The sequence below is a fragment of the Ovis aries genome, chromosome 10 (assembly GCF_016772045.2).
Source record: "Ovis aries strain OAR_USU_Benz2616 breed Rambouillet chromosome 10, ARS-UI_Ramb_v3.0, whole genome shotgun sequence".
Taxonomy (NCBI): Eukaryota; Metazoa; Chordata; class Mammalia; order Artiodactyla; family Bovidae; genus Ovis; species Ovis aries.
In genome coordinates, this window is record NC_056063.1 from 26,101,030 (window position 1) to 26,127,788 (window position 26,759).

Below are 26,759 nucleotides of genomic sequence, written 5' to 3' on the forward strand. Positions count from 1 at the left end.
AAAGGGACATATGTAGATTTTTGTATATTAAATTTCTCCTTTAAATCAGCATTTGTTAAGGCATTAAAAATTATCTTCTTTAGGCTAGTTGGAGCTTAGTATAAGTTAACTGCCACCTTCCTTTGGTTTTATCTTTGTGAAATAGAGTGATTTCACATTAAAAAAAACTAAGATAAACTTTGGGGCTTCCCTGGTGGCTCAGACAGTAAAGCATCTGCCTTCAATGTGGGAGATCCAGGTTTGATCCCTGGGTCAGGAAGATCCCCTGGAGAAGGAAATGGCAACCCAGCCCAGTACTCTTGCCTGGAAAATTCCATGGACAGAGGAGCAGTCCATGGGGTCACAAAGAGTTGGACATGACTGAGCGACTTCATTTCACTTCAAGATAAACTTTATCAAATTAAAGGAATGCACTGAACTCAATAAAAGGCTCAACGTTTTGAACGCTACTTTCCCCAAAAGTCTCTGTCTGATCATTTAGGTATAAAGCAACTCTCTCAAATCAAAGGACCACAGAGCAGACCTCCTGGAACTCAATGCTGATGTTCTGATGGAAGGCAGTGTGCCTTGCAGAGCCTCCTCACTGCATAGGGGCAAAAATGACCACCAAATAATGACTATACTATACTCTGTTCCATTTATCCACAGGGTTCTTTCTTGTGACAATAGATGCTAGATGCTTTTATGCTGGCAAACATATGTTTGGTATTATCCCTTCTTTATGGAGAAAGCAATGGAAGTGGAGGGACACTAAATGACTTGGCCACATTAGAAAGCTCACAGGATTCAGGCAGGTTCTCAACTTTGCAGTTTCTTAAATATTAATACAAAATTTATTTTGTGGAAATATCTTAGTTGTGGAGTAAAGGAGGTGAGCATAGGGAATGTGGAAAGGGGCAATTAACTCCCATTCCTTGCAAGGTCATTTCACCTGTCGTATCTACAACATACTAAGTGCTTCCCTAGTGGTCTTAAAGAGATAAAGCTATCTTGAGTTGACACAGGGCCTCTGGGTAGGACGGGCTTCCCAGGTGGATCAGTGAGTAAACAATCTGCCTGCCAATGCTGGAGACATAGGAAACATGGGTTTGAGCCCTGAGTCAGGAGGATACCCTGAAGGAGAGCATGGCAACCCACTCCAGTAATCTTGTCTGGAAAATCCCATGGGCAGAGAAGCCTGGTGGGCTACAGTCCATGGGGTCTCAAAAGAGTTGGACATGACTTAGCATCTAAACCACAAAACATTGGGTGGGTCAGGGCCAATGCTCTGCTAGTGTGTGTGTGAGCCCATGCCGCCTGGTGGAAGTAAGGTAACAGTGTTCCAAGTATATGCTCTCTCACCTAGTGTTTTGAGAACTGACAGAAGAGTTTTTGGGTGAGAGAGGTGGGCGAGGGGCTTAGGTAGGGAGGACATACACGCACTGAGTGACTCTGGGAGCTTCTCTAATGGAACCTCAGTGTTCAGCAACTATGCCCTCAGATTGGGAAAGCTGGAACCTCTTCCCAACCGTATTTTTTTTTTTTATTACTCTCTTTCATATAATGTTTCATGGAGATTTTCTACAGTTTGACAATTCTATACAGTTTTTGTTGTTGTTATTGTTGTTTTTTTACTGTCCAAAGCAATGGTGTGTTACCTTACAGTAGCAGGTATTTTTCTAGAATTCAAGTAATAAACACTATACCCACATTTAAAGTCTAAATCCTAATTCCATTTCCTTTTCATTCTCTCCTTTATCTCTTTGTTCTCATTTAAATACGCTCAGTCACTCAGTTGTCTCTCTTTTCGACCCTATGGATTGGGGCCTGCTAGGCTCCTCTGTCCGTGGGATTTTCCCAGTGAGAATACTGGAGAGGTTTGCCATTTCCTTCTTCAATTTAAGTTGGAAAGATCTGCTATTTTCAGTCAATTTTAATGCTGCTATGTTCTTTCATTATGCACAATATGCTTAAAATATTTTTATTTTGCTCAAGATGATCAACTTGCAACTTAAGGACAGCATATTATAATGGGTGGAAATGTACACTAAGATATTCAGGAACAGAAATGTTTATGATATTTAAAAGTCAATAAACAATCAGGAGTTGGTCTTGCCATAAAAGGATAAGCTACTGCAATTCTTTTGTCTTTTTTTCTGATTCTAAAGGTACTGGTTCTGAAAGAGAATATAGTGGTAAGGCATTTATAGCACTGAGTATATGTTAAGGGTACATTGTTAAGAGAATAATAAAGCTCAGAATTAGAATTCCCAGGTGTGAACAAACTAATCAGATTATTTTGTAGACAAAATCCCTTATTTCACCAACAAATGTTTAAGTATCTGGTTCTTTTCTAACTCATCCCTTCTCTGTCCCTATCTCCTTCTTCCAGCTTCAGGCAATAATCCCATTTCCTTGTGCATACAACATGGTAGAATACTACACCTAATAATATGCTTGCAACGTGTTCTCCAAATATTCAGCCCCAAGGGCTCAATGATCAAGGAGCATGAGGCTCTTCCCTTCCCTTTCCTCTTCTCTGCTTGAAGCCATACAAATAGAGTCATTTTGTCTTTATAGACGTCTGTAAGAAATAACTTTATGGATGCAAATTTTTCTTTTAGAGCTTTATTTCCCAAATCTATGAGTTTTCCACCTCTAAAATTAAAAAATAAAAAATAAAAAAGCATCCTAGTGACTGGAAATATAGAAATGATTGCTTGTTTTGCATAGAGCAGATGGCAGATATCTGGCAGAATGGAAGACTGAGATACAGCTTCCTTGAAGCAAGACTCATCTAGCAGCTGTTGCATCTTCACTCTTTTCACCTATCTGAAATAATTTTGTGCAACGTGCAAGTGATTTAAATAATATATTTTATGAATATTTTCATAAAATATACTTATACACAAACTATAGCATATAATTCCCAACTGTTAGCTATAAAATTTCAGGGTGAGAATGTGCAGGGATAACATACTATAATCTCATCTACTTTACTGATGCATTTTTTGAGTATTCTGTCTAGCAGGCTGTAGTTCTGCTTGTATTAAAAAAATAGGTACTGGCAGGTTATTTTAATGTGAACTATTCATATTTAAATATTCAATGAAGTTTCATTAATTTATAACACATAAGGCATTAAGCATTTCAATGAAGATGCTGAAATAAAACAAATACAAGAGGGATACTAAAGTGCACTGTATATGTCTGCATTTCAGAAAGGAACTACATGATAGCCTCATTACTTGTTTTTGATATACAACACTCACTTTTTCACATTTGTCAAGAACTTGAAATCTATGTTTTTCTAAAATTTACACTGGAAGAAGATTTATGCAGAAGGAGATGGAGGGCCAAGTTTGTGTTGAAGGGATGGCAGAAATTTTCAGGATAATATTCAACTTATTACCTACCTCCCTCAGCACAGGGTCAGTGATACTGTCCAGGTTCACAGAGCCTTCATAGGTTAGGTAGTGAAAAACATTCAGAGCCCGGACTGCTTCGGGTCCTCTCTGTTTGTATCCAAATACAAGGTCAATCCACTGATGGAGTTGGCAAGAAACAAATTCACTTTCCAGGGCCTGAAATCAGTCAAGAAAGAGATAGAGACCATGAAAATTTAGTAAATCTCCATTCTTAGCTTGAAATATTCTATATAAATAAGTAGAATTCATTCTTTGCCCTCTTGTATTTCACTTGTATGTGTCAGACCTATTCTTAGAAATGACAAAGTACAACCTCTAATAAAACACAGACCTAAAAGAAAATTTTCTTTTTAACTATTAAATGTACTTTTGACTTAATTGAATATGTGATATAAATTTTAACATTAAATAGTTTTCTTTAAAAAGACACATTCATGTTTAAAAGGAATTTGAAATGCCTGTTTTAATGCCATTCACAATAATTTCATTTTTAATTTTTAAACATTAGTTTCAAAGTAAACAATTTCATTAGAAACTTTGATATACACTTTCCTGCCCAAAGTCTTCCAATTTACGTCTAACACTACTAAAAGGGAATGACCTGATATGAGTTAACTCTGCTATTATACTGTTTAGGAACCGCTGGGTAATTTTAGGTATTTGGTAGTCAGTGGGAAATGAATGCAAATTACTGAGAGTTAGGGACTGTAAGAAACTTCCAGAAAGAGTCAGGAAAAAAAAAAGAAAGAGGCCTTTGCATTTCCTGAGAAGCCATCAAAAGCATCACAGAGGTACCCTGGCAGGTAGGCATGCAGCCCTGCCAGCCGCAGTAGAGCAGTGGCCATCCGTGCGGCTCACTATGCCTCTCACCTCCTACCCTCACTCACCATCAACTTCTTACTGATTTGAAGGGCACACCGATTCCAGCAACATGAGGAAAAAGCTGTAGCACTACCTTCTTAAATTTCAACTATGCAGAGCCATAGGAAACAATTTCTGCAATTACAGCTGTAACTAAATACGCGAGTGAAGTCATTCTTTGGCTGCATGCCCCCTGATTTGGAAGGTATTGAAACCAGCTTGGAATTCAATTAATAAATGGTTTCTTAAATTAGCCCTTTGATAATTATATTTCATTTTTTAATCTAAAAAATATCTGAATGATACTTTTCAACTTTTCCTGTGATCACATTAAAAAAAATAGTTTTATTTATTTATTTATTTTTGGCTGTGCTGGGTCTTTGTTGCTGTGTAGGCTCCTCTCCGGTTGCGGTAAGGGGGTGCTACTCTCTAGCTATGATGAGTGGACTTCTCACTGTGGTGGCTTCTCTTGTTGCCAAGCACAGCCTCTAGGGTATGTGGGCTTCAGCAGTCCCGGCTCCCGGGCCCGAGAGCACAGGTTCAGCAGTTGTGGTGCACGGGCTTAGTTGTTCTGTGGCATCTGGGATCGTCTTGGATCAGGGATCAAACCTGTGTCTCTGGCACTGGCAGGTGGATCCTTGATCACATTTAACTAGTAACTTATTCCCATCAAACTCCCTTTTCATTTATTTCAAAAATTTTGGTATTTTATTTACACCAGTGATTATGAATGTTTCTCATTCAGAAATATAAACAGATATTTTAAATGGATAGCTTTCATATTAAAACTACATTGAGTTTCTATTCTCTGTATCTCATTGGACAAAACAGTTCGGACTAGAGAACAAGAAAAGGGATGAAAATACAAAAGATATATTGGTTAAAATCCCATAATGATTATGTCTATCATATTGGTTTGGTCAATTTGTATAAATGAGAAGTCAGTCATTATTCAGTGCATGTGCAATAAATGAAAGGATGAAAAAAAAAGAATAAATGGAAGTTCATTATAGAGTAGCTATTGCACAAATCTGTTCACTGGAAGTCAAACAGTAGTGAAATTCTTTAAAGGAAGATCTTACCAACATAATTACATAATTAGCTCAGCAGTAACCATTTCAAATCAATCTTGTAGAGACTACCAGACATATTTGGAAGAAAGGGTCAATGAAATTTATTGCATTTGAATAAAAAAATTATTGAACTAAATGCCTCATGCAACTATGAGGGGTGAAAGCAATGATCACTGTTTCCTAATTTGAGTTTTAAAACATTTATTTAGCATCTCCAACTGCTACTTTCATTTTCCTCTGCCATGGGCAATACTATAAAGTGTTTAATGTTTCTCCTTTTGTTTGCATGTGTTTTACTCACGTAATTTTTTTTACATATTTTTTTACACACACACATTTTTTTGTTGTGTATTTTTGACTCACAAAAATGGAGTAGGGTTATAGATTTCATTGTTTCTTACTCTTTTCATTTAGCCTTGTTTTTTAGGATCTAGCTGTGTGGCTAGGCATAGCTAATCCATTGCTTTCAGGGGCTGCTCAGAACTTCCCCAGCAGTGAGCACTAGACTGCCTCCTATGTGCCGTGACACAATGCTCTGTGACGAATGTCCACTCCTGCATCTCTGTCTGACTCTTTATGAGAATTTCTTTGGGACTCATAACCTGGAGTAGGACTGATATATCCCTGCACTGCTGCTAAGTCGCTTCAGTGGTGTCTGACTCTGTCGCGACCCCATAGATGGCAGCCCACCAGGCTCCCCCGTCCCTGGGGTTCTCCAGGCAAGAACACTGGAGTGGGTTGCCATTTCCCTCTCCAGTGTATGAAAGTGGAAAGTGACAGTGAAGTCGCTCAGTCGTGTCCGACTCCTAGTGACCCCATGGACTGCAGCCCACCAGGCTCCTCTGCCCATGGGATTCTCCAGGCGAGAGCACTGGAGTGGGCTGCCACTGCCTTCTCCCTGCGCTAGATGTGCATAAACTGAGTCGGAGTCATTAGTGTAGACTGGCTGCTTCTGTCTCCACCCCCTCAAGCAGTGCATGGCCACATCCCCACTGACAACTGGTATTGCGAAGGCGCTTAATATCAGCCTGTGTTACAGATTCAAGATGGTATCTCACTGCTGTTACAATTTGTTTTCCTCTGATTACTGAGGGGTTTGACATGTTTTTAATGTGCTGTTGGCCATTTGCGTTTCCTCTTCAGTACATTTTCTGTTCATGCTTTTTGCCCATTCTCTTATGAAAATTCCTGTCTTTACTTTTTTTCCCCAGAAATTCTTTATATATTTCAGGTAGTAGTTTGTTGGCATCAAATTTTGCAATGAATTCTCTCAAAGGTCACATGTCTATTAACGTTATCCATGTTGTTCTTTGTTGAATAGAAATTCTTAATTTTGAAACAACAAAATTTTTTTCTTTACGTTTATGATCTTGGGATTTTGTTTTATAGTAATGAAGATAACTTTGTATATTCTGATGTGTCAGCTGTGTTATATTTATGGTTTTACTTTTCATATGCATGCATGCACGCTAAGTTGCTTCAGTCATGTCCAACTCTGCAACACTATGGACTGCAGCCTGCCAGGCTCCTCTGTACATGAAATTCTCCAGGCAAGAATATTGGAGTGGGTAGACGTGCCCTCCTTCAGGGCACCCAGGGACTGAACCCGTGTCTCTTACATCTACCTGAATTGGTAGGTGGGTTCTTTACCACTAGAGTCACCTGGGAAGCCCTACTTTTCACATACTGGCCTTTAATCTATCTAGAGTCCAATTTCACTATATGTGGCATAAGATCAGTTCAGTTCAGCTGCTCAGTGGTGTCCAACTCTTTGTGACCCTGTAGACTGAAGCACGCCAGGCTTCCCTGTCCATCGCCAACTCCCGGAGCTTGCTCAAACTCATGTCCATCGAGTCGGTGATGTCATCCAACCATCTCATCCTCTGCTGTCCCCTTCTCTTCCTTTCTTCAATCTTTCCCAGCATCAGGGTCTTTCCCAACAAGTCAGTTTTTTGCATCTGGAGGCCAAAGTATTGGAGTTTCAGCCTCAGCATCAGTCCTTCCAATGAATATTCAGGACTAATTTCCTTCCTTTAGGATGGACTGGTTGGATCTCCTTGCAGACCAAGGGACTCTCAAGAGTCTTCTCCAACATCACAGTTCAAAAGCATCAGTTCTTTGGCACTCAGCTTTCTTTATAGTCCAATTCTCACATCCATACATGAAAAACCATAAAACTGGAAAACATGAAAACTGGAAAAACCATAGCTTTAGACTAGACAGACCTTTGTTGGCAAAGTAATGTCTCTGCTTTTTAATATGCTGAAGAGATCCAGTATAATTTTTGTTACTATAGTAAGTCAGATTTTCCAATACCATCTATTAAACAAACACATTTTTCTTAAGCAATGTGTGCTATCATCTTTAGTGCTTGTATATTTGAAACAAAGATATAAAACTTCTATTGTTTACAGTTAATATAATATTCTTCCTATTAATAGAAAAAGCAATACAACCCTTCTTCCCTTTTGCTTTTTCCCTCTTCTATCTATCATCTCCCTACCTATGTTCCTACCCTGTCATTTATCTGTCTAGACATGTGTGTCTCTAGCTCTTTGAACCTTTTAGTTCGACTGTTATCTTAATTTATCTTTATTTCTTAGATATCTTTATATCTGATAGATTCATTCTTTTAAGAGCCAACTCAGCTATTTGTGGACCTTTATTCCTCCCTGTGGGCTTTCCTGGTGGCTCAGTGGTAAAGAATACACCTGCCAATGCAGGAGACTTGGGTTCAATCCCTGGTTGGGAAGATCCCCTGGAGAAGGAAATGGTGATCCACTTCATTATTCTCGCCTGGGAAACCCTATGGACAGAAGGAGCCTGGAGGGCTACTTCCATAGGGTAACAATAGAGTCAGACATGACTTAGTGACTAAGCAACAACAATTCTTTCCTGTAACTTTCACAGTAAGTGTATGCTGCTGCTGCTGCTAAGTCGCTTCAGTCGTGTCCGACTCTGTGTGACCCCAGAGACGGCAGCCCACCAGGCTCCCCCGTCCCTAGGATTCTCCAGGAAACAGCACTGGAGTGGGCTGCCATTTCCTTCTCCAATGCATGAAAGTGGAAAGTGAAAGTGAAGTCGCTCAGTCGTGTCTGACTCTTAGCAACCCCATGGACTGCATCCCACCAGGCTCCTCCATCCATGGGATTTTCCAGGCTAGAGTACTGGAGTGGGGTGCCATTGCCTTCTCTGACAGTAAGTGTATAGATACATCAAAATAATTTTGATTGGGATTATGATAAATTTATAGGTTAATCTGAGAAAATCGATAATAGTTTTTCCCATTCATGGTCTCAGAATGTTTCTTTATTTAAACAGATCATTTTCTAAGTACTTTGTTACATACAGAAGTTAGTATTTTTGCTGTCTTGCATACAGGGTCATCATTGCCATCTTTCTAAATTCCATATATATGTGTTAGTATACTGTATTGGTGTTTTTCTTTCTGGCTTACTTCACTCTGTATAATCGGCTCTAGTTTCATCCATCTCATCAGAACTGATTCAAATGTATTCTTTTTAATGGCTGAGTAATACTCCATTGTGTATATGTACCGCAGCTTTCTTATCCATTCATCTGCTGATGGACATCTAGGTTGTTTCCATGTCCTGGCTATTATAAACAGTGCTGTGATGAACATTGGGGTACATATGTCTCTTTCAATTCTGGCTTCCTCGGTGTGTATGCCCAGCAGTGGGATTGCTGGGTCATAAGGTAGTTCTATTTGCAACTTTTTAAGGAATCTCCACACTGTTCTCCAAAGTGGCTGTACTAGTTTGCATTCCCACCAACAGTGTAGGAGGGTTCCCTTTTCTCCACACCCTCTCCAGCATTTATTGCTTGCAGATTTTTGGATCGCAGACATTCTGACTGGTGTGAAGTGGTACCTCATTGTGAAAGACACAGATGTGTATAACGGACTTTTGGACTCAGAGGGAGAGGGAGAGGGTGAGGGTGGGATGATTTGGGAGAATGGCATTCTAACATGTATACTATCATGTAAGAATCGAATCTATGTCTATGTCTATGTCTATGTCTATGTCTATGTCTATGTCTATCTAAGTCTATGTCCAATGCAGGATACAGCATGCTTGGGGCTGGTGCATGGTGATGACCCAGAGAGATGTTATGGGGAGGGAGGTGGGAGGGGTTCATGTTTGGGAACGCATGTACACCCGTGGTGGATTCATGTCAATGTATGGCAAAACCAATACAGTATTGTAAAGTAAAATAAAGTAAAAATTAAAAAAAAAAAAGAAGTTAGTATTTTCTCTATAAAGTGTGGTGTCCTAAGGACAAAAAAACAGGAAAAAAAACCCCAAACACCAAGGAGGGCCTTGGAATGCAGGAATGGAAAAAACCAGACCCTATCATCCTTCCCTCCCCATCTTGTTAACGATTAATGAATTTCAAGTTCTCCTGAGCAGTATAACCTGTCTCCCCTCCTATCCCATCAATTCAGTTCAGTTCAGTCGCTCAGTCGCGTCCAACTCTTTGTGACCCCATGAACTGCAGCATGCCAGACCTCCCTGTCCATCATCCTACCCCACAGGGAGAAGGTATTTACCTTATTCTTCCCCCACCCAGTATACGTGCCTTATACAATCAGCAAATGATCCTCAAGACCCCTATCCTGCTCCTTGTACCCTCGCTCTAAAAATGGACTAAGGACACCTGTTCAATGTTGGCTCTCCCTTGAGCTAGCTGGCTGTTCTAATAGCATCTCCCACTTTAATAAACTTTATTTCCCTCTCATTCTGTTTCATGTCTGGAAATTCTTTTCCAACCCGTGCATGGACCACGACATAAAGGTCATGGGTAACCCTGGTTAAGTTAATTCCCAGGAAGTTTGTAAATTTTGATACCACCGTAATATTTTAAAAATGATATTTTAAACTCAGTTATAGATGACGTAGTAAAATGATATTGATGTTTATAAGTTGATCATGTTCCTGTTGACTCTTACTAGTTAATGTCTTTATTTTTTCTTATAGAATTGTTTTCAACTTTGAGAACTATATTAAACAACAGTGGTGACATGGGATATCAGTCTTTTCTCTGATCTTAAAAGGGTCAATGCACACACACACATTTAATATAGATTTAGAATTACTGGGCTATTAGATTATTATTACTTAGAGTGATATTATTACCCATAGTTTTCATACTTATATCCATACCTGAATCAGCCCTATTAACTTTTTCCTTTCCTTCCCTTTAACTACTTTGGAATCAAGATCACAGTAGTCTCATAAAATGAGCTGAATGGCTTGCTATGTTTTTTAGAATTGTTAGGGGAAGAACACTGACTGAAACCACCCACCCTGGCCAGGCCCTTTAGTAACAATTCGCATGAGTTGTTTTATGACAGGAGATCCTGGTAAGGAATACGGAACTAATAAGCCACCACCAACCGGAAGAGTTTGGGAAAGGTCGGAAGGAGACACCGTGAGTCCGTCCACTTCCCAGAATCCCTCTCGCTAGCATCCATCTAGGCTGAACCATGCGTGAGCCACCAGAAAAGACTGAATTAGAATTATTGGCCAAAGACCACCCGGAAACTAATCCCATCACCATAAAACCTGAGACTGCAAGCCACACAGCAGAGCAGTTCTCCTGGGTTCCCTTACCCTACTGCTCTCCACACGGGTCGCCTTTCCCCATAAAATCTCTTGCTTTGTCAGCACATGTGTCTCCTCGGACAATTCATTTCTGAGTGTTAGACAAGAGCCCAGCTTCGGGCCCTGGAAAGGGTCCCCCTTTCCTGCAACAGAATAATCTGCCTAAGAAAGGAATTCTTTATCTCTTAAAAATTTGGTAGAATTCACCTATAAAATAATATGGCCTTGGATATTCTGGGGGCTGGAAAGATTTACTATTTAAATTTCTTTAAGGTTTGTAAGGTCTTCTGGTGCCAATTTTGACATTTGATATTTTTCCTTATATTTATCCATTTCATCTCAGTTTTCAAACTCAAGGCTCTCTACAAAAATCTTTAATTACATTAAAAAATTCTATGCTTGTACTTACCCTATTCTATACATTAGACAGTTGAGTGAATTAATAAACAAACAATAAAAACTAATTTTGCCTCAGGTTTTTTTTTCAGGGGGTTATAAAATTAAATGACAAAGGAATAATCAGGTAACAGATTAAACAGATAGTCTTATAGATTGTCTTGCTAATCACTGCAGGAAAAAGAAAAGAAAATCCAGTCAAAACACTTAAAAGCTAAGTCTGGTTGTAAATCAAATGCATATCTAAGAAATGAATTTTAGATATCACATAATTAAAGCATAAAGACCTATCTAAAGTTGAAGCCTGACACTGAGATAAACTGTACTTTGAACAGTATTAATCTGCTAGTAAATATATGCTATATCTACTTATTTGTTCTCTTTAGAACTGTGTTTTCATGCATGAACCTGTTTTGGACTTTGAAACAAGATTTTATTGCAAATACAATTGAAAAACAGAAAGAAATACTTGATTACTAAGCTATTAGGGTTATAATGGTCTTAATAGCTTGTTTTACTCTCTCCTTGCATATCTAAAAGCAGAAGCAATTGCTTTAAGCCCAGATAAACCAATTCCCAATCCATAATTCTACCCTGGGGATCTGAGAGGAAGGAAATAAAGAGTGAGATTTGAACCAGAGAGGATATCTCTTAGATGAATAATAGTTACCTAATTCTAATTTCCATATTGTCCCGTGGATATTAGATTGCAGAGAATTCTTTCTCCGGCAGGTTTAGGACAAAGCAGCTCAGAAACTTATGAAAAAGGAAACGAGGCTAGTGGAATTAACTGTGAGGAGAGAATTTATTTTCTTCAGAATTCTATTTAAGAATATCGAATTTCTATTTCTTCTTCTATTCTAGAAGGGGAACATTTCCAAGTCCTTTCTCGTATTGCCTCAGAAACCTGCTTCTGATGCTGGAAAAGCTAACCAAATAGAGTTGCATATATACTAGTGGACAACAACAAATTCACATTGCTACTTCTTCTGTAAGTGTCTATGCTGGCTTCTCTTCATGATTAAATTGAAGCTATAGTAATGACGTAGTGAAAGACTTATTTATTTATTTATTTATTGGGTGCACCATGCAGCTTGCAGGATCGTAGTTCTGAAAGCAGGGACTGTAATTATTTTAAATAAACATAACATCTGTTGTTCAACTGCTAAATCGTGTCCAAGTCTTTGTGACTCCATGGACTGCAGCACTCTAGGCTTCCCTGTCCATTATCTCTCAGAGTTTGCTCAAATCCATGTCCACTGAGTCGGTGATGCTATCTAACAATCTCATCCTCTGCCGCCCCCTTCTCCTTTTGCCTTCAATCTTTCCTAGCATCAGGGCCTTTTCCAATGAGTCGGGTCTTTGCATCAGGTGACCAAAATATTGGAACTTCAGCATCAGTCCTTCCAGTGAATATTCAGGATTAATATTCTTTAGGATTGACTGGTTTGATCTCCATGCTGTCCAAGGGACTCTTGAGTCTTCTCCTACACCACAATTTGAAAGCATCAACTCTTCAGCCTTCTTTATGATCCAACTTTCACATCTGTAGATGACTACAATGGAAAAACCATAGCTTCGATGATATGGACCTCTGTCGGCAAAGTGATGTCTCTGCTTTTTAATATGCTGTCTAGGTATGTCATAGATCTCCTTCCAAGGAGCAACTGTTTTTTAGTTTCATGGCTGCAGTCACCATCAACAGTGATTTTGAAGCCCAAGAAAATAAACTTTGCCACTGTTTCCACTTTTCTTCCTTCCATTTGCCCTGAAGTGATGAGTTTGTTTTAAATGTTTATTTTGGAGGGCTTAAATTATTCTCTTACTTGATTGCTTTCTGGGTGTATAATGCACTGCATTATTTTCCATTCCTGCTAGCATCGTCCTAGTCTGAGCACTCACTGCTCTCCACATGGGCTACTGTCAGCCTTTGACCTCCTCCTCCACTCCAGGTCCTGCACCCTGCTGGTGGAACAGATTTCTGAAACCATCAGCTCTTACTGTCATCCTTGATTTCAAATCTTCCAAGGCTCCTCCTAGCAAAACACATTCAGTGTAAACTTTACCTGACCCCTAAGACCTTTCAAACCTTGATCTCACCCTCTCCCACTATTTCTTTAGGCTTCTAGATACAAAGCCTTGGCTCCAGCAGCATAATTTACAGCCCTGGGCACATAGCAGCTGGTATGACCTCTGAACCTCTGTTGATCCTTTCCCCTTAACATGAAAGCATTTCATCCTGCTGCTTCTTTTTCAAGTCTGAGACATCCTCACTCAAGTCCAATGTTTGTTTTCTGAGTTCTCCACCTCAGTCTATGAAGTCTTTTATGAATTTTTATGACACTTATCATGAGTACCCTCTTGTTTAATGTAGTAAATAATGTATACAAATTTACTTGTGAAAATCAATTTGCATATAAATCGTAAAGTGCTAGACAAAGGAATGGGGTTATTACTGATTAACACTTAATTGTTTCAAACAGGCCACACGCACTACATCCTCAATTAGAATCTAAGCATTTGGAATGTAGAGACTGTACCTAATGCTTCTATTCCATTTCCTGTAGCTCCTAACTCAGCATTAAATAATAAATATTTATCGGGTGATTATTTGAACTATGGGAAAGATGTGTTGGTCACCAAAAGAAGGAAGGAATGTCAGGAAGTGAGGGTGAGTGGGAAAGAAATTCATTCATTCATTCAACAAATACTGATTGATGATCTGCGATGTGCCAGACACTACTGCAGATCTTAGGATTAGTACCAAAATCCTTATCAGAGAGAGAGAGACTAACTAAGCCCAAGATTATTACTGAGATGGAGCGTATGTCGAGAGGTGATAAATGTTAAGGGAAAAAGAAAGTCAACAGATACGTATGGATGGGAAGCGGATTTCTGATTTAGAGCAGGTGGTCATAGAAAGTGTCCTTGAGTTTGTGACAATTAAGGACTACAAGGAGGAAGTGAACTGTAAGGGCATCTGAAGGAAGAAGATCTCAAACGGGGGGACCATTCATTCATTCATCATTTATTCATTCCATAATGAGTACCTCTTATGTACCAGGAAGTCTCCCCAGGGAGACTTTGACAAACAAGGCAAGATCTCTGACCTCCAGCACATCCCACTGAAATGCAAATAATCAAAGTAAGCCATGTCCCAACCTACAGCCTACCTACTGCATGTCAGGCACCAGCCTTGGAGGATATACAGATGGATAAGTAAGGCATGTACTTTAAAAAGATCACAATTTGGTAGAAGATAAACATGTTGACTTGGGCTTTTCCTGATGCTCAAATTTCTGTTAAAACTGACAGGTACTAACCCCGCCACCCCCATCCCCCGGTCCATTCTCCCCTTCCCCCCATCCTAGAAAAAAGCACCAAAATGCAGTGGCTCTCTCTTTGCTGCTCTAGCCATTATGGCTCTGTACACCTGGCCCCCAGCCGTTCTGTATCTGACTCTGTGGGACTAGAGAAATCTGAAGGAAAATGGCCACTGCAAGGAAGTTGCAGAGGGAAACTGCTGGCTCCAACTTAAAAATTCCCCAGAGCTGATCAGTTTCTTACTACCTTCGTGGCTCCCGCGCTGGCCCAAGTCACCGTCCCCCTCCCAGTACCTCCAACAGATGTGCCTGATGCTACCCTGGGCCTCAACAGTTCATTCCCAGAACTGCAGCCTAAGAGATCCTCTCAGAACACAGGTAAAATCTGACATCCACTTCCATATTTCTGATCCCTTTGCCTTGCACTACTTCTTTTTTTCCACAGTACTGATCACCTGCTAAAACACCAGATACCTTACTTATTAATTTCTGTTTATTGTCCATCTCTCTTTGATCGAGAATAAGCTCTATGAGGGCACGGATCTCTCTCTGTTCATTGGTAACTGACTATACCCCAAACACGCAAAATAGCACCAGGAGCTCTCAGTGGTTACCTGCTGACTGAGCATTGACTGAGCCTGTGTGTTTACTCGTGTGGGTTCCTAGCTAGAAGGTGAGCTTCTGAACGGCCACTGGCTCTGCTGCTCACGCTTATGTCTCCAGAGCCCAGGGCAGTGTGAAGACTGGGGTAAATGAAGGGATCCCTAAATCAGGCTTTACTCTAGCTTGATTTAGAGAACGATTCATGACCACATCTTCTCTGTGTTTTCCATCCTTGTTCAGAGCTGGCTCTCAACAAAGGTTACATGACCTGCAAACCCCCAGTTTCAGAGATAAGGATGCTCTGAGCTCCGAGGGATAAGGATATCCTATTCGTCCAGAGAGTCCTGGCTAACAGGTGGCAGGGCGGGCACTCACACATAATGTGCCTATCACAATGGTGCTGGTTTAGTCACTAAATCATGTTCGACTCTTTGCAACCCATGGACTGTAGGTTCCGCCAGGTTCCTCCGTTCATGGGGTTTCCCAGGCAAGAATACTGGAGTGGGTTACCATTCCTTTCTCCAGGGGATCTTTCTGACCCAGGCGTGGAGCCTGGGTGTTCTGCATTGCAGGCAGATTCTTAACTGACTGAGCCACTACGGAAGCCCTATCTATTTTTCAAGACTGCCAGTAATTGTTATGTTACGCTATTTGCTGAACTTCATCTTTGAACAAGGTACAATATACCCTAAATGCTGATTTTCACCTATTACAAAAGACACTTTATAAAGGATGCAATGCATTCAAAGAAAAACGCCACGGCATTGCGCTCTCTGCCTTAGTGCACCGCACCTGCTCTGCAGACAACCAGGAACACACTGAGCGGAGGGCTGGGGAGATTAGCAGTGCACATCCGTGGAAGCCCTTCTTCTAAAACAAATTTTAAGAAAGGGCAGATTATGATTGATGAACCCAGCATTAGGGTAATGTTATCAGAGATACTTTCTATTTCTGCCCTTTGTGAGGAGGTCAGATTATAATCATGTTAGAACTGAACACAGTGCTTTATTAATGTTTCATGAGTGCGTCGGTTGCAATCAGCCTAGCTTCATGTGGATAAATTAAACCGATTCTTGATGTATGAATTCAATGCACTGAGAATTTATTGAAATGCCTACTCAAAGTGTCTCTATCACTTTTCCAGATTTGCTAATGAAACCAAATTTTGAATGTCACAGTTCTTCAGTGAAACACAAAGCTTGTCACTGTATTTACAAAATACAAACAACTGCAATCAATTACAACTAAAAAAAAGGACTAAAAGAAATTTATCATTAAAAAATCCAAGTACTGCTTCATTTAAAAAAAATAAAAGGAAATGAAGCTGTCAGGATGTAAAGACTTCTACAACTGCATCAAATGCCTTTTTAATTGTTGGCATAGGATAATGAAACTGATCATTTATAATCAATGATATCTCTTTTTACAACATTATTTTTGTCTACTTTGCCTTGAAGTTGTTAACAATAGCTTGATAAAAGAAGGAGGGAATATTCCTTTGTATGGATGCAGAATACTAATCCACACGAGAGCTAAAGGCCTTTTGTGGTAATGTGAGTGTCATTTCTTTGGGCTATATGACATTTTCATTTTTTTACCTTAGGCTCATTACAAAGAACTCCTTCAGATCACTTAAGATAATCCCAGTCCAAGTTATAAATATACTAAAGCATGTTTTCTCTAAACCCATTTCATAAGTACTAAATCCTGTATGAACTTCAGAGCCAGTATAAAGATAGAAACTTTTAATATTATAAAATAATATTAAAAAATGGATGTTGTATTCATAGAATTCATGGAAAACTCATGAAAATTTAAATACTTCTATATTTTATATTACCACCCAGGCTTTGTATATTATAGAAAGATTCATCAAGCAAATATTTCTTCAGCAAAAAATAAGAGAGGTGGACAGCTGGTTACATTTTCCAGTTTTAACACAGATGACTATTTCTTCATAACATCAGTATGATGATTTCCCATCAGTATGATGGGAAAATGGACCAGAAGTTGGAGCAAAGGAAACTATGAACAGAATGCTATGAAGAAAAACTTCAATTTAAAGAAAAGCAGTACAGGAGACCCTGAGACAGGAGAGCAGTTGTTAGACACACCAGCTACACTTGAAAGGTGTCTGGATAGCTCTGATGCATTAAGAACCTTCCCAGAGGCAGCAGCTTGGGTCTGGCCTTTGGCTCAATTCTGATATACCAAGAATGGCAGCTATAGACACAGAATCTTGCTGATGCGTGTGGTAGCTTTCCCTTTCTAACCTATAGAGTCCCTTCAAGGAAAACCCACGTAAAGAAGACCCAGAGAATAACCCGTCCCCAAGCCACCTATTATGTGCTGGCTAGCCACTTCCTATAAAGGACTGATTCAACCTGGCACTGCCTCCTTGTGCCTCGTAGAACCAAGATGCAGGCAGTTTGACTTTCCCAAATAAGCAGAATTTTGTGTAAAGTCTTTCATTCTATGCAGAATAGGTTTAGTTCACAAGCTTTATGAAATTCATAAACGCTTAAAATATATCAAGAATTGTTTTTAAACAAAGACAAAATATGGTGCTTTGCTTCTTTCATTTCTTCAAGAAACCAAGTTGGAACTTGTTATGTGCTCAGTTGTATTTGCTTCTTTGTGATACTATGAACTGTAGCCCGGCAGGCTTCTCTGTCCAAGGAATTTTCCAGGCAAGAATACTGGAGTGGGTTGCCATTTCCTCCTCCAGGGGATCTTTCCAACCCAGTGACTGAACCTGAGTCTCTTTCATGTCCTGCGTTAGCAGGCAGATTCTTTACCACTGAGCCACCTATGAACTGGAACTTATTACTTATAATAAAAATGCTTTATGCCATTTTCAGAAATGCACATGTATTTATTTCTCATATTTTAGTTATAAAACATTATTTTGGAGAGAGAAAGCAAACGTTTGAGAAACAATACTTCACCATATTATACACAATCCTTCTAGTTCCTAGTACACTGAACATGAAGGTTGATAATATGTGTTTACAGTGATATTATATAGATTTATTTAGAAGAAGCACTGTATTCTGAAAATAACAAGTGTTGAAGAGGATATGGAGGGACTAGAACAGTCATACATTGCTAGTAGGAATGTAAGATACACAGTCAGTTTGCAAACAGCTAATTTCTTAAAAAGCTAAACATAAATTTACCACATGACTCAGCAATTCTGAATTTTAAGTCTGAATTTTGCAATGAGTTCATGATCTGAGCCACAGTCAGCTCCTGGTCTTGTTTTTGCTGACTGTATAGAGCTTCTCTATCTTTGGCTATAAAGAATATAATCAATCTGATTTCTGTATTGACCATCCGGTGATGTCCATGTGTAGAGTCTTCTCTTGTGTTGTTGGAAGAGGGTGTTTGCTACGACCAGTGTGTTCTCTTGGCAAAACTCTACTAGCCTTTGCCCTGCTTCATTTTGTACTCTAAGGCCAAATTTGCCTGTTATTCCAGTTATCTCCTGACTTCCTACTTTTTCATTCCAGCCCCCTATAATGAAAATGACATCTTTTTTGGGTGTTAGTTCTATAAGGTCTTGTAGGTCTTCACAGAACTGTTCAACTTCAGCATTACTGGTTGGGGCATATGACTTGGATTACTGTGATATTTAATGGTTTGTCTTGGAAACAAACAGAGATCATTCTGTCATTTTTGAGATTGCACCCAAGTACTGCATTTCATATTCTTTTGTTGACTATGTGCTACTCCATTTCTTCTAAGGGATTCTTGCCCACAGTAGTAGATATAATGGGCTCCAAAATCACTGCCGATGGTGACTGCAGCCATGAAATGAAAAGACACTTGCTCCTTGGAAGAAAAGCTATGACCAACCTAGACAGCATATGAAAAGCAGAGATATTACTTTGCCAACAAAGGTCCATCTAATCAAAGCTATGGTTTTTCCAGTAGTCAGGTATGGATGTGAGAGCTGGACTATAAAGAAAGCTGAATGCCAAAGAATTGATGCTTTGAACTGTGGTGTTGGAGAAGACTCTTGAGGGTTCCTTGGACTACGAGGAGACCCAACCAGTCAATCCTATAGGAAATCATCCCTGAATATTCATTGGAAGGATTCATGCTGAAGCTGAAACTCCAATACTTTGGCCACCTGATGTGAAGAACTGACTCACTGGAAAGGACCCTGATGCTGGGAGAGATTGAAGGAAGGAGGAGAAGGGGATGACAGAGGATGAGACGGCTGGATGGCCTCACCGACGTGAGGGACATGAGTTTGAGCAAGTTCCAGGAGTTGGTGATGGACACGGAGGCCCGGCATGCTGCAGTCCATTGGGTCGCCAATAGTTGGACATGACTGAGTGACTGAGCTGAACTGAGCAATTCTATTGCTGGGTATAAACCCCAAAGCAAGGAAAAAACCTTGTCCATATAGAGATGTCCATTGGAATGCTCATAACAGCATTGTTCCTAACAGCCCCAAAGTGGAAAGAACCCAAAAGTTCATCAGTTGATGAACAGATAAACAAAATTTGGAGCATTGTTATGAAAAAGAGGAACAAAGAATTGATATATACTACAACATGGATGGACTTAAAAAACTATGCTAAGTGAAAGATGTCAAACACAAAAGAGTACATATTACATGGGTCTATTTAAGTAAAATATCCAGAAGAGGCAAACCAAGGAAATTGAAAAAAGATTAATGGCTGTCTGGGGTTGGGGGTGGGCACAGGCTCTTTCTGGGGTAACAGCAATGTTCTAAAATTAGATTTTGATGATGGTCACACAACTCTGTAAATATATTAAAAATCATTAAATTGTACAAGTATATTTTATGATAAATAATTTTTTTATTAAAAAAAGTCCCATATATAAGGTATTCCCACCTTACAGATGAGACATACGAGGACAAAAGATATCCCATAATTTGCTCAGGGCAATGAAGCTAGTAAATGGGAGAGCTTAAATTCCACAGCCAGGGAACTTTCAAACCCCAAGTCAATCTCTCTCTAATATAAACACCTGGCACTTATTACGCTTACTCCTTGGAAGGAAAGTTATGACCAACCTAGATAGCATGTTGAAAAGCAGAGATATTACTTTGCCAACAAGGGTTCGTCTAGTCAAGGATATGGTTTTTCCAGTGGTCATGTATGGATGTGAGAGTTGGACTGTGAAAAAAGCTGAGCACTGAAGAATTGATGCTTTGAACTGTGGTGTTGGAGAAGACTCTTGAGAGTCCCTTGGACTGCAAGGAGATCCAACCAGTCCATTCTGAAGGAGATCAGCCCTGGGTGTTCACTGGAAGGAATGATGCTAAAGCTGAAACTCCAATACTTTGGCTACCTCATGCGAAGAGTTGACTCACTGGAAAAAACCCTGATGCTGGGAGGGATTGGGGGCAGGAGGAGAAGGGGACAACAGAGGATGAGATGGCTGAATGGCATCACCGACTCGATGCACATGAGTTTGGATGAACTCCAGGAGCTGGTGATGGACAGGGAGGCCTGGTGTGCTGCAATTTATGGGGTCACAAAGAGTCGGATACGACTGAGTGACTAAACTGAACTGAACTGGCAGTTATTAATTATCAGTGCCCACATGAAAACCTGTGTTTAATCAGTTCAATCAACAGCATGAGCAAGAGAAAAGTTCGTCCAACAATTTTTGCTACTTTGCTTGCCTAAGTGAAAGATTTGCTTTATTTCACTAGTTTGGACCTGACTAGACAGCATGCTAAAATCCTTACTACCCCTATGTGATTCGCTCAGCAAATATTTGGTAACTAAATACTACTGTAGGCACCAGGGCAGATATGACTGAGAAACTGAGAACCACTCAACTCGGAAACCACTCAGTACATAGTGGGTTCTAGGGTTGAATTTGTAGATGTAGTATCTTTACACTGATATCATAGTCAGTATTCAAGTATATGGGGCTTCCCTGGTGGCTCAGAGGTAAACAATCCACCTGAAATGCAGGAGATATGATTTTGATCCCTGAATCGGAAAGATCCCTTGTAAAAGGAAATGACAACCCACTCCAGTATTCCTGCCTGGGAAATCCTATGGACAGAGGAGCCTGGTGGCTACAGTCCACGGGGATCACAAAAGAGTCAGACACAACTTAGCAACTAAATTACAACAATAACAAATTCATGTAAGGGTACTGTGGTAACAATGGACTATCTGTGCTAAAAATAAGCAAAGATTCTTAGAAACATGCATCACTAAAGTATAAATCCTTCACATTAAAAGATTAATTAAAGAGATAAATCTATTGCTCAAGAAGATAGTATAAAATTACAACATATATCCAAAAGTACCAATTTATAGATTGAGAAGTGAGAGAAATCCTGGTACTACATGATATCACCTCACTTCTTCACCATTCACTGGGTCAATGGTGAAGAAACTGCCTGTCAATGCAGGAGACACAGGTTCCATCCCTGGGTCAGGAAGATTCCCTAGAGAAGGAAATGGCAACCTACTCTAGGATTCTTGCCTGGAAAATCCCATGGACAGAGGAGGGCTACCGTGGGCTATAGGAGGGCTACAGTGGGCTACAGTCCATGGGGTTACAAGCAGTCGGACACAACTGAGCACACACGCGTGTGTACAAGATATTACCTCAGGATGAGACCAGACTACAGATGATCTATTCAGTAACTTTAAAGGTAGGTGAAATGAGTCTTTAAACTGAGTCTACTGCCTCAGTACCAACTTTCTAGAATAAGTATATTGAAACTAAAATATTTCTTGGAGACAGAAAAGATAGCTCTAAAATTGAAGGCAGCATGTGACTAACTGACAAAAGGAGACACAAAATCAGGGGTAGGGTAGAGGAAGGGATCATATACTTTCTGATCCTGTTTATGCAAAATATCTGGAAAAGGCAAATCTTTATAGAGACAGAAAGTAGATTCATGGTTGCCGAGGGCTGGTTGGAAGAATGGGGGAAATTGTGAGGATGCTAAAGGGAATTGGGTTTCTTTACAGGATAATAAAAATGTTCATAATTGACTGTGGTGATGGTTGTAGAACTCTATGAATAGACTAAAACCCATTTTTTTTTTTTTACTTTAAATGGTTGACTTGCATGGTATGTGAATTATATCTGTGTGATATATGTGAATGTTACACAGCTCTTACAAAAGAAGGGACTTGGGGATATGTGAGAGCCACTGTAATATGTGGGCATTATTTGGATTCTAATGCAAATAAATATACTGTCAAAACAAAATAAAACATATTTATGGGATAGCTGGAAAAAACTGAGAGTGAAACAGGGTTAAACATATATTTTAGGTCATTGAGTTTATTGATCTAATTCTTCAATTGGCCAAGAACCAGAACAAGAACACTAGAGAGGTTGTTTGGTAAATCAATTAATTCCATATACCAAAACCACACTGAGACTAAAATCTTCTTAAATATGGATAAATATATTAAAATCTATAAAATAACCACATGCAAACATACTATCAATATCTACACATTCTTTTACACCAGACATCTCTCATACAGATTTAAAAAGCAATGGCATTTTCTGTCTAAGAACGTTTACAGTATGAGTGTTCTCTTAAAGTCAAGTATATGATACTTTAAGGATGTTTCACCCACTCCAGTGTTCTTGCCTGGAGAATCCCAGGGGCAGGGGAGCCTGGTGGGCTGATGTCTATGGGGTCACACAGAGTCGGGAACGACTGAAGAGACTTAGCAGCAGCAAGGTATGTTTCACAGCTTACAATTTCTTACAGACAAATATGTTCTAAATGTACACTATTTTGTTTTGAATATTTTATGAGTGAAGAAAGAGAACAGATATAGCCAGCAGACAAAAATAAGGAATGGGCATTAATGTCAAGCATTTTAGAATATGTTGCATTAGTCAACAGATGCTCATCTGATTGTCTTCTCCTAAGGGAGCAAAAATAACTGAATTACCATTCTTTTATTAGTCCTCATGAAAGGAAAATCCACTTTACAATAAAGAACATTGTCAAAAGACAACTGTAAAATCCTTTCTTTTTTCTCAAAAAATTAACCTTGTATTTATAGATGTTAAATGAAAATTTGTTAATAGCTAAAAACAGAAAAAAACTACAGAATATTTTTTACTTCCTTGTGACTGCTCAAGAAAAAACAAAATTGCTCTTACCATCCTGTTGATTCGTACAAAGTCTTCGGGTTTTTTTGCCCAAGGGGGAAGATCAACATCATTTACCACTACTTCATCTTCTCTTACTCCAAGATTATATCCATTACTGTTGACAAACATCTCCGGAAGGTAATAGAATTCTGGAATTAGTTCCTGCCAGGAATAAAAAATGTAGCATATTAAACTACTTTAAAAATCAGTTGAACAGAAGTACTAATTTATAAAAACTATATAACAGAATTAATTTTTTCACTTAAATCCAATATTTTATTACTTGATTATATTATTAATTTTCTTCAGATAAGAGCCTAAGAAGATATCTTTCTTCAAATATATGCTTGACAATTTATAAGATTTTCAATCTTATCTTGCCACAGATTACTTAAGAGAAATAGGTTACAGAATCAACAATAGTTCCCAACAGTATTAGTAAACAAGTAGATAATGCCATATATACAAGTCTATGCTGTTCAACAAACTTTTCAGAACACTATTAAAATACCAAAAGTTTAAAATATTCCTAAAATCATGCAGCATCTTCTACTTTTCTTTTTAACTCCACTGGCAATTACAATACATGACTTTCATGAAGAGAGAGTTCCATTTTATAATTTGGCAAAATAAGTTATTTTTATACCTACCACTAAAGAAAATTAAGAGATAATGTAACATAATAAGTTTTAAATATTCAGTACATGCCACTTGAATAGTAAATTCTTAAACTGAATGCAAAGACAACTTGTGTTACTTAGTGTGTGTACATACGACATTAACGATTGGGTTCAAGGCAAACTTGTGTTTGATGCACAATACCTAGTATGTGGTTTGCGTAAATTTAGAATAAATATGCCACAGAAACTGATTTCAACCTTAAAAATTTTTGTTGTCCTTTCTTTTAAAAAACAACTGCAGGAAATGAAAACAAAAAACTACAGTTTTTATGTATACCATCAAAAACACGAGAAATACTAATCTTTACAAATATCAAGATGAGGGTTAAATTAACTTTATACTGTGAAAATTATAAGAACATTTATTTGAGTAACATGTCCAACATGGATAGCATAGTAACCAAAATTTGAATCTCACTATGGATACACAGGGATGAATAAAAACATTAAAAAAAAAACAAACCCAAACTCCCCCAAGCCACAGAGAGGAAAATAAAAACCCCACAAAACAAAGCAAGCAAGCAAACAAACAAACAAAACAGAACAGACTCTGAGGTCTTCAAATAAATTGGATTCTTCAGCCCAAGAAATGCATACACACAAGCATTCTCTCTATGGGTTCTCATACTAAAACCAACATTTATCTGCTATAGCATAAGAGAGTTTTCATGTGAGCAAATCCTCTGTGAGAAACTGATCCTTATCCATTCTTATGATGAAAAATGTGAACCATAAGAAATACATAATAATGTTTATTTCTCCAGCATTATCAGAGTTTGAACAGATTCACATAAATGAATTTTCTGTATAAGCAGAGCTTAGCTTTTTAAGAATCCATTTCTTCCATTTAAACCATTTAAACAGAAATCTCCAAAATCCATTACATAATCCCCAATATTTATTTATTCACGTAGTAAAGTTTGAATACCAGACATTGTGATGGGTACTAAGAAAACAAATAATGAACAGACATGGCCTTACCTTTGAGTGATTCATATTCCGGCCTCTGGGGCAGATGTATGAACTGGTGGTTACAATACACAATAATAATGAAAGAAGTACAATAACAAGGCACAAGGGAGCAGGAAGGATAGAGCAGGCAACTCTGGGCAAGTCAGAAAAGATTACACTGGAGGTCGGACATTGAGTTTGATAAAGATGAGGGAACCAGCAGAGAGTACTGCCAAGGAGTGGTGGGAACTGAGTATGGGTAGAGTGTAGGGTATTAGGGGACAGATCAAGATAGGAGGATGAGGCATACGGAGTCAGATGATTAAAGAAGTTCATGTCCACCTAAGCTGTTTGGATTTTGGACTGCAATAATTTTAAGGAAGAGCTATTGCCATGTTTACATCTGTTCTAAGGCAAGACACTAAGAGTCAAAGTAAAGAATAAAGGTGGAGAGGAGGGAGCTCAGACATATGAAAAGGTATATAAAAAGGATGGCTCAGACAGTAAAGAGTCTGCCTGCAGTGCAGGAGACCAGGGTTCAATCCCTGGGTCGGGAAGATCCCCTGGAGAAGGGAATGGCTACTCATTCCACTATTCTCGCCTGGAGAATTCCATGGACAGAGAAGCCTGGTGGCTACAATCCATGGGGTCACAAAGAGTTGGACACGACTGAGCGGCTAACGCTTTCACTGTTTGAGAAAACATGGGAAATTAGTTCAAGATGCAGAACATGCTATTTGAACGTTACCCGTTTTATATATGATACAGAGTAGAAGGAGCCTCCCAAATGGTCCCAAATGGGGAGAGGAATGAAAGCTCACACAGTTGCTCCATGTAGAGGGTGATTTATATGTAAGAGGCTCACATAAGTCAGGAATTTCCCTTCTGTCTTTTGTTGGATGTTTGTGTTCATGTTCTGTGTCCAGAGCTATACCACATAAGCTTTCTTAAGGACCAAGAGGGATATGCTGTACATCCACATGGATACGGCAACACAATTTATTTTTTTATTTAGACCGCCCAAAGAGTTTCAGTTTATCTTCAGCTGTCTCGGTGCTCTCCTGTTTTTCATACATATTATTTCCCATTTTTTCCTGTGGAATAGGGTCATATAAAATATATGGTTATCATTAACCTACATGCCTCTGTAACACTATTTAATATTTCACTGAATGTCATTCAATTATATTTGCAAAGGCATAAGAAGCCTAGGATTTTATATTAATAACAATTTGGGCAAAGCAGATTTTGAGCCTAATGTTGTGAGGTTTATATTTTGTTGAATCCCCCACAGCTTGTGGTGCTATACTATGTACACAGCAGGTGCTCATTAAATATTAAACTACTGAAGATGCTAGACAAAGTTATTTTAATATCACTAGAAATCCTCTGGGGAATATGCAAATGGTTGGAAGACTGCTTCAAGATAGGAAAAGAGCCAATGGAGTACTCGATTAAACAAAAGAAAAAAGGATGCACCTAGAAATAAAATTTGCATCTCCTGACAGGAAACTTTTGGAGCTTAAAAAATGTTATCTTGTTTATTTTAGTTATGCTGAAAGGTTCAGAAGTGAAAAAGAGTCCAATTTAAATTTATGAAAAGTTGGTTTTAACAATGCTAGAAAAGTTGTAGCAAATCTGAAGATGTGGAAGACCAGGTCCTTTTCATTTTAATGTGAGCACTCCAGAAAAAATGGGCTGGAAG

At 38.9% G+C, this 26,759-nt stretch overlaps 1 protein-coding gene across 8 annotated transcripts in view; it reads right to left on the minus strand.

The window, feature by feature from the left end:
* The window catches only part of NBEA (neurobeachin), a 666,092-nt gene that overhangs the window by 38,806 nt on the left and 600,527 nt on the right, over window positions 1–26,759 (minus strand). For all 8 annotated transcript variants that reach the window (XM_060394443.1, XM_060394442.1, XM_060394441.1 and 5 more), the window contains 2 exons: window positions 23,433–23,585; window positions 3,396–3,563 (listed from right to left, as the gene is read on the minus strand). In XM_060394443.1, coding sequence (XP_060250426.1) covers window positions 3,396–3,563; window positions 23,433–23,585 — 321 coding nt within the window. The remainder of the gene's footprint in view (window positions 1–3,395; window positions 3,564–23,432; window positions 23,586–26,759) is intronic.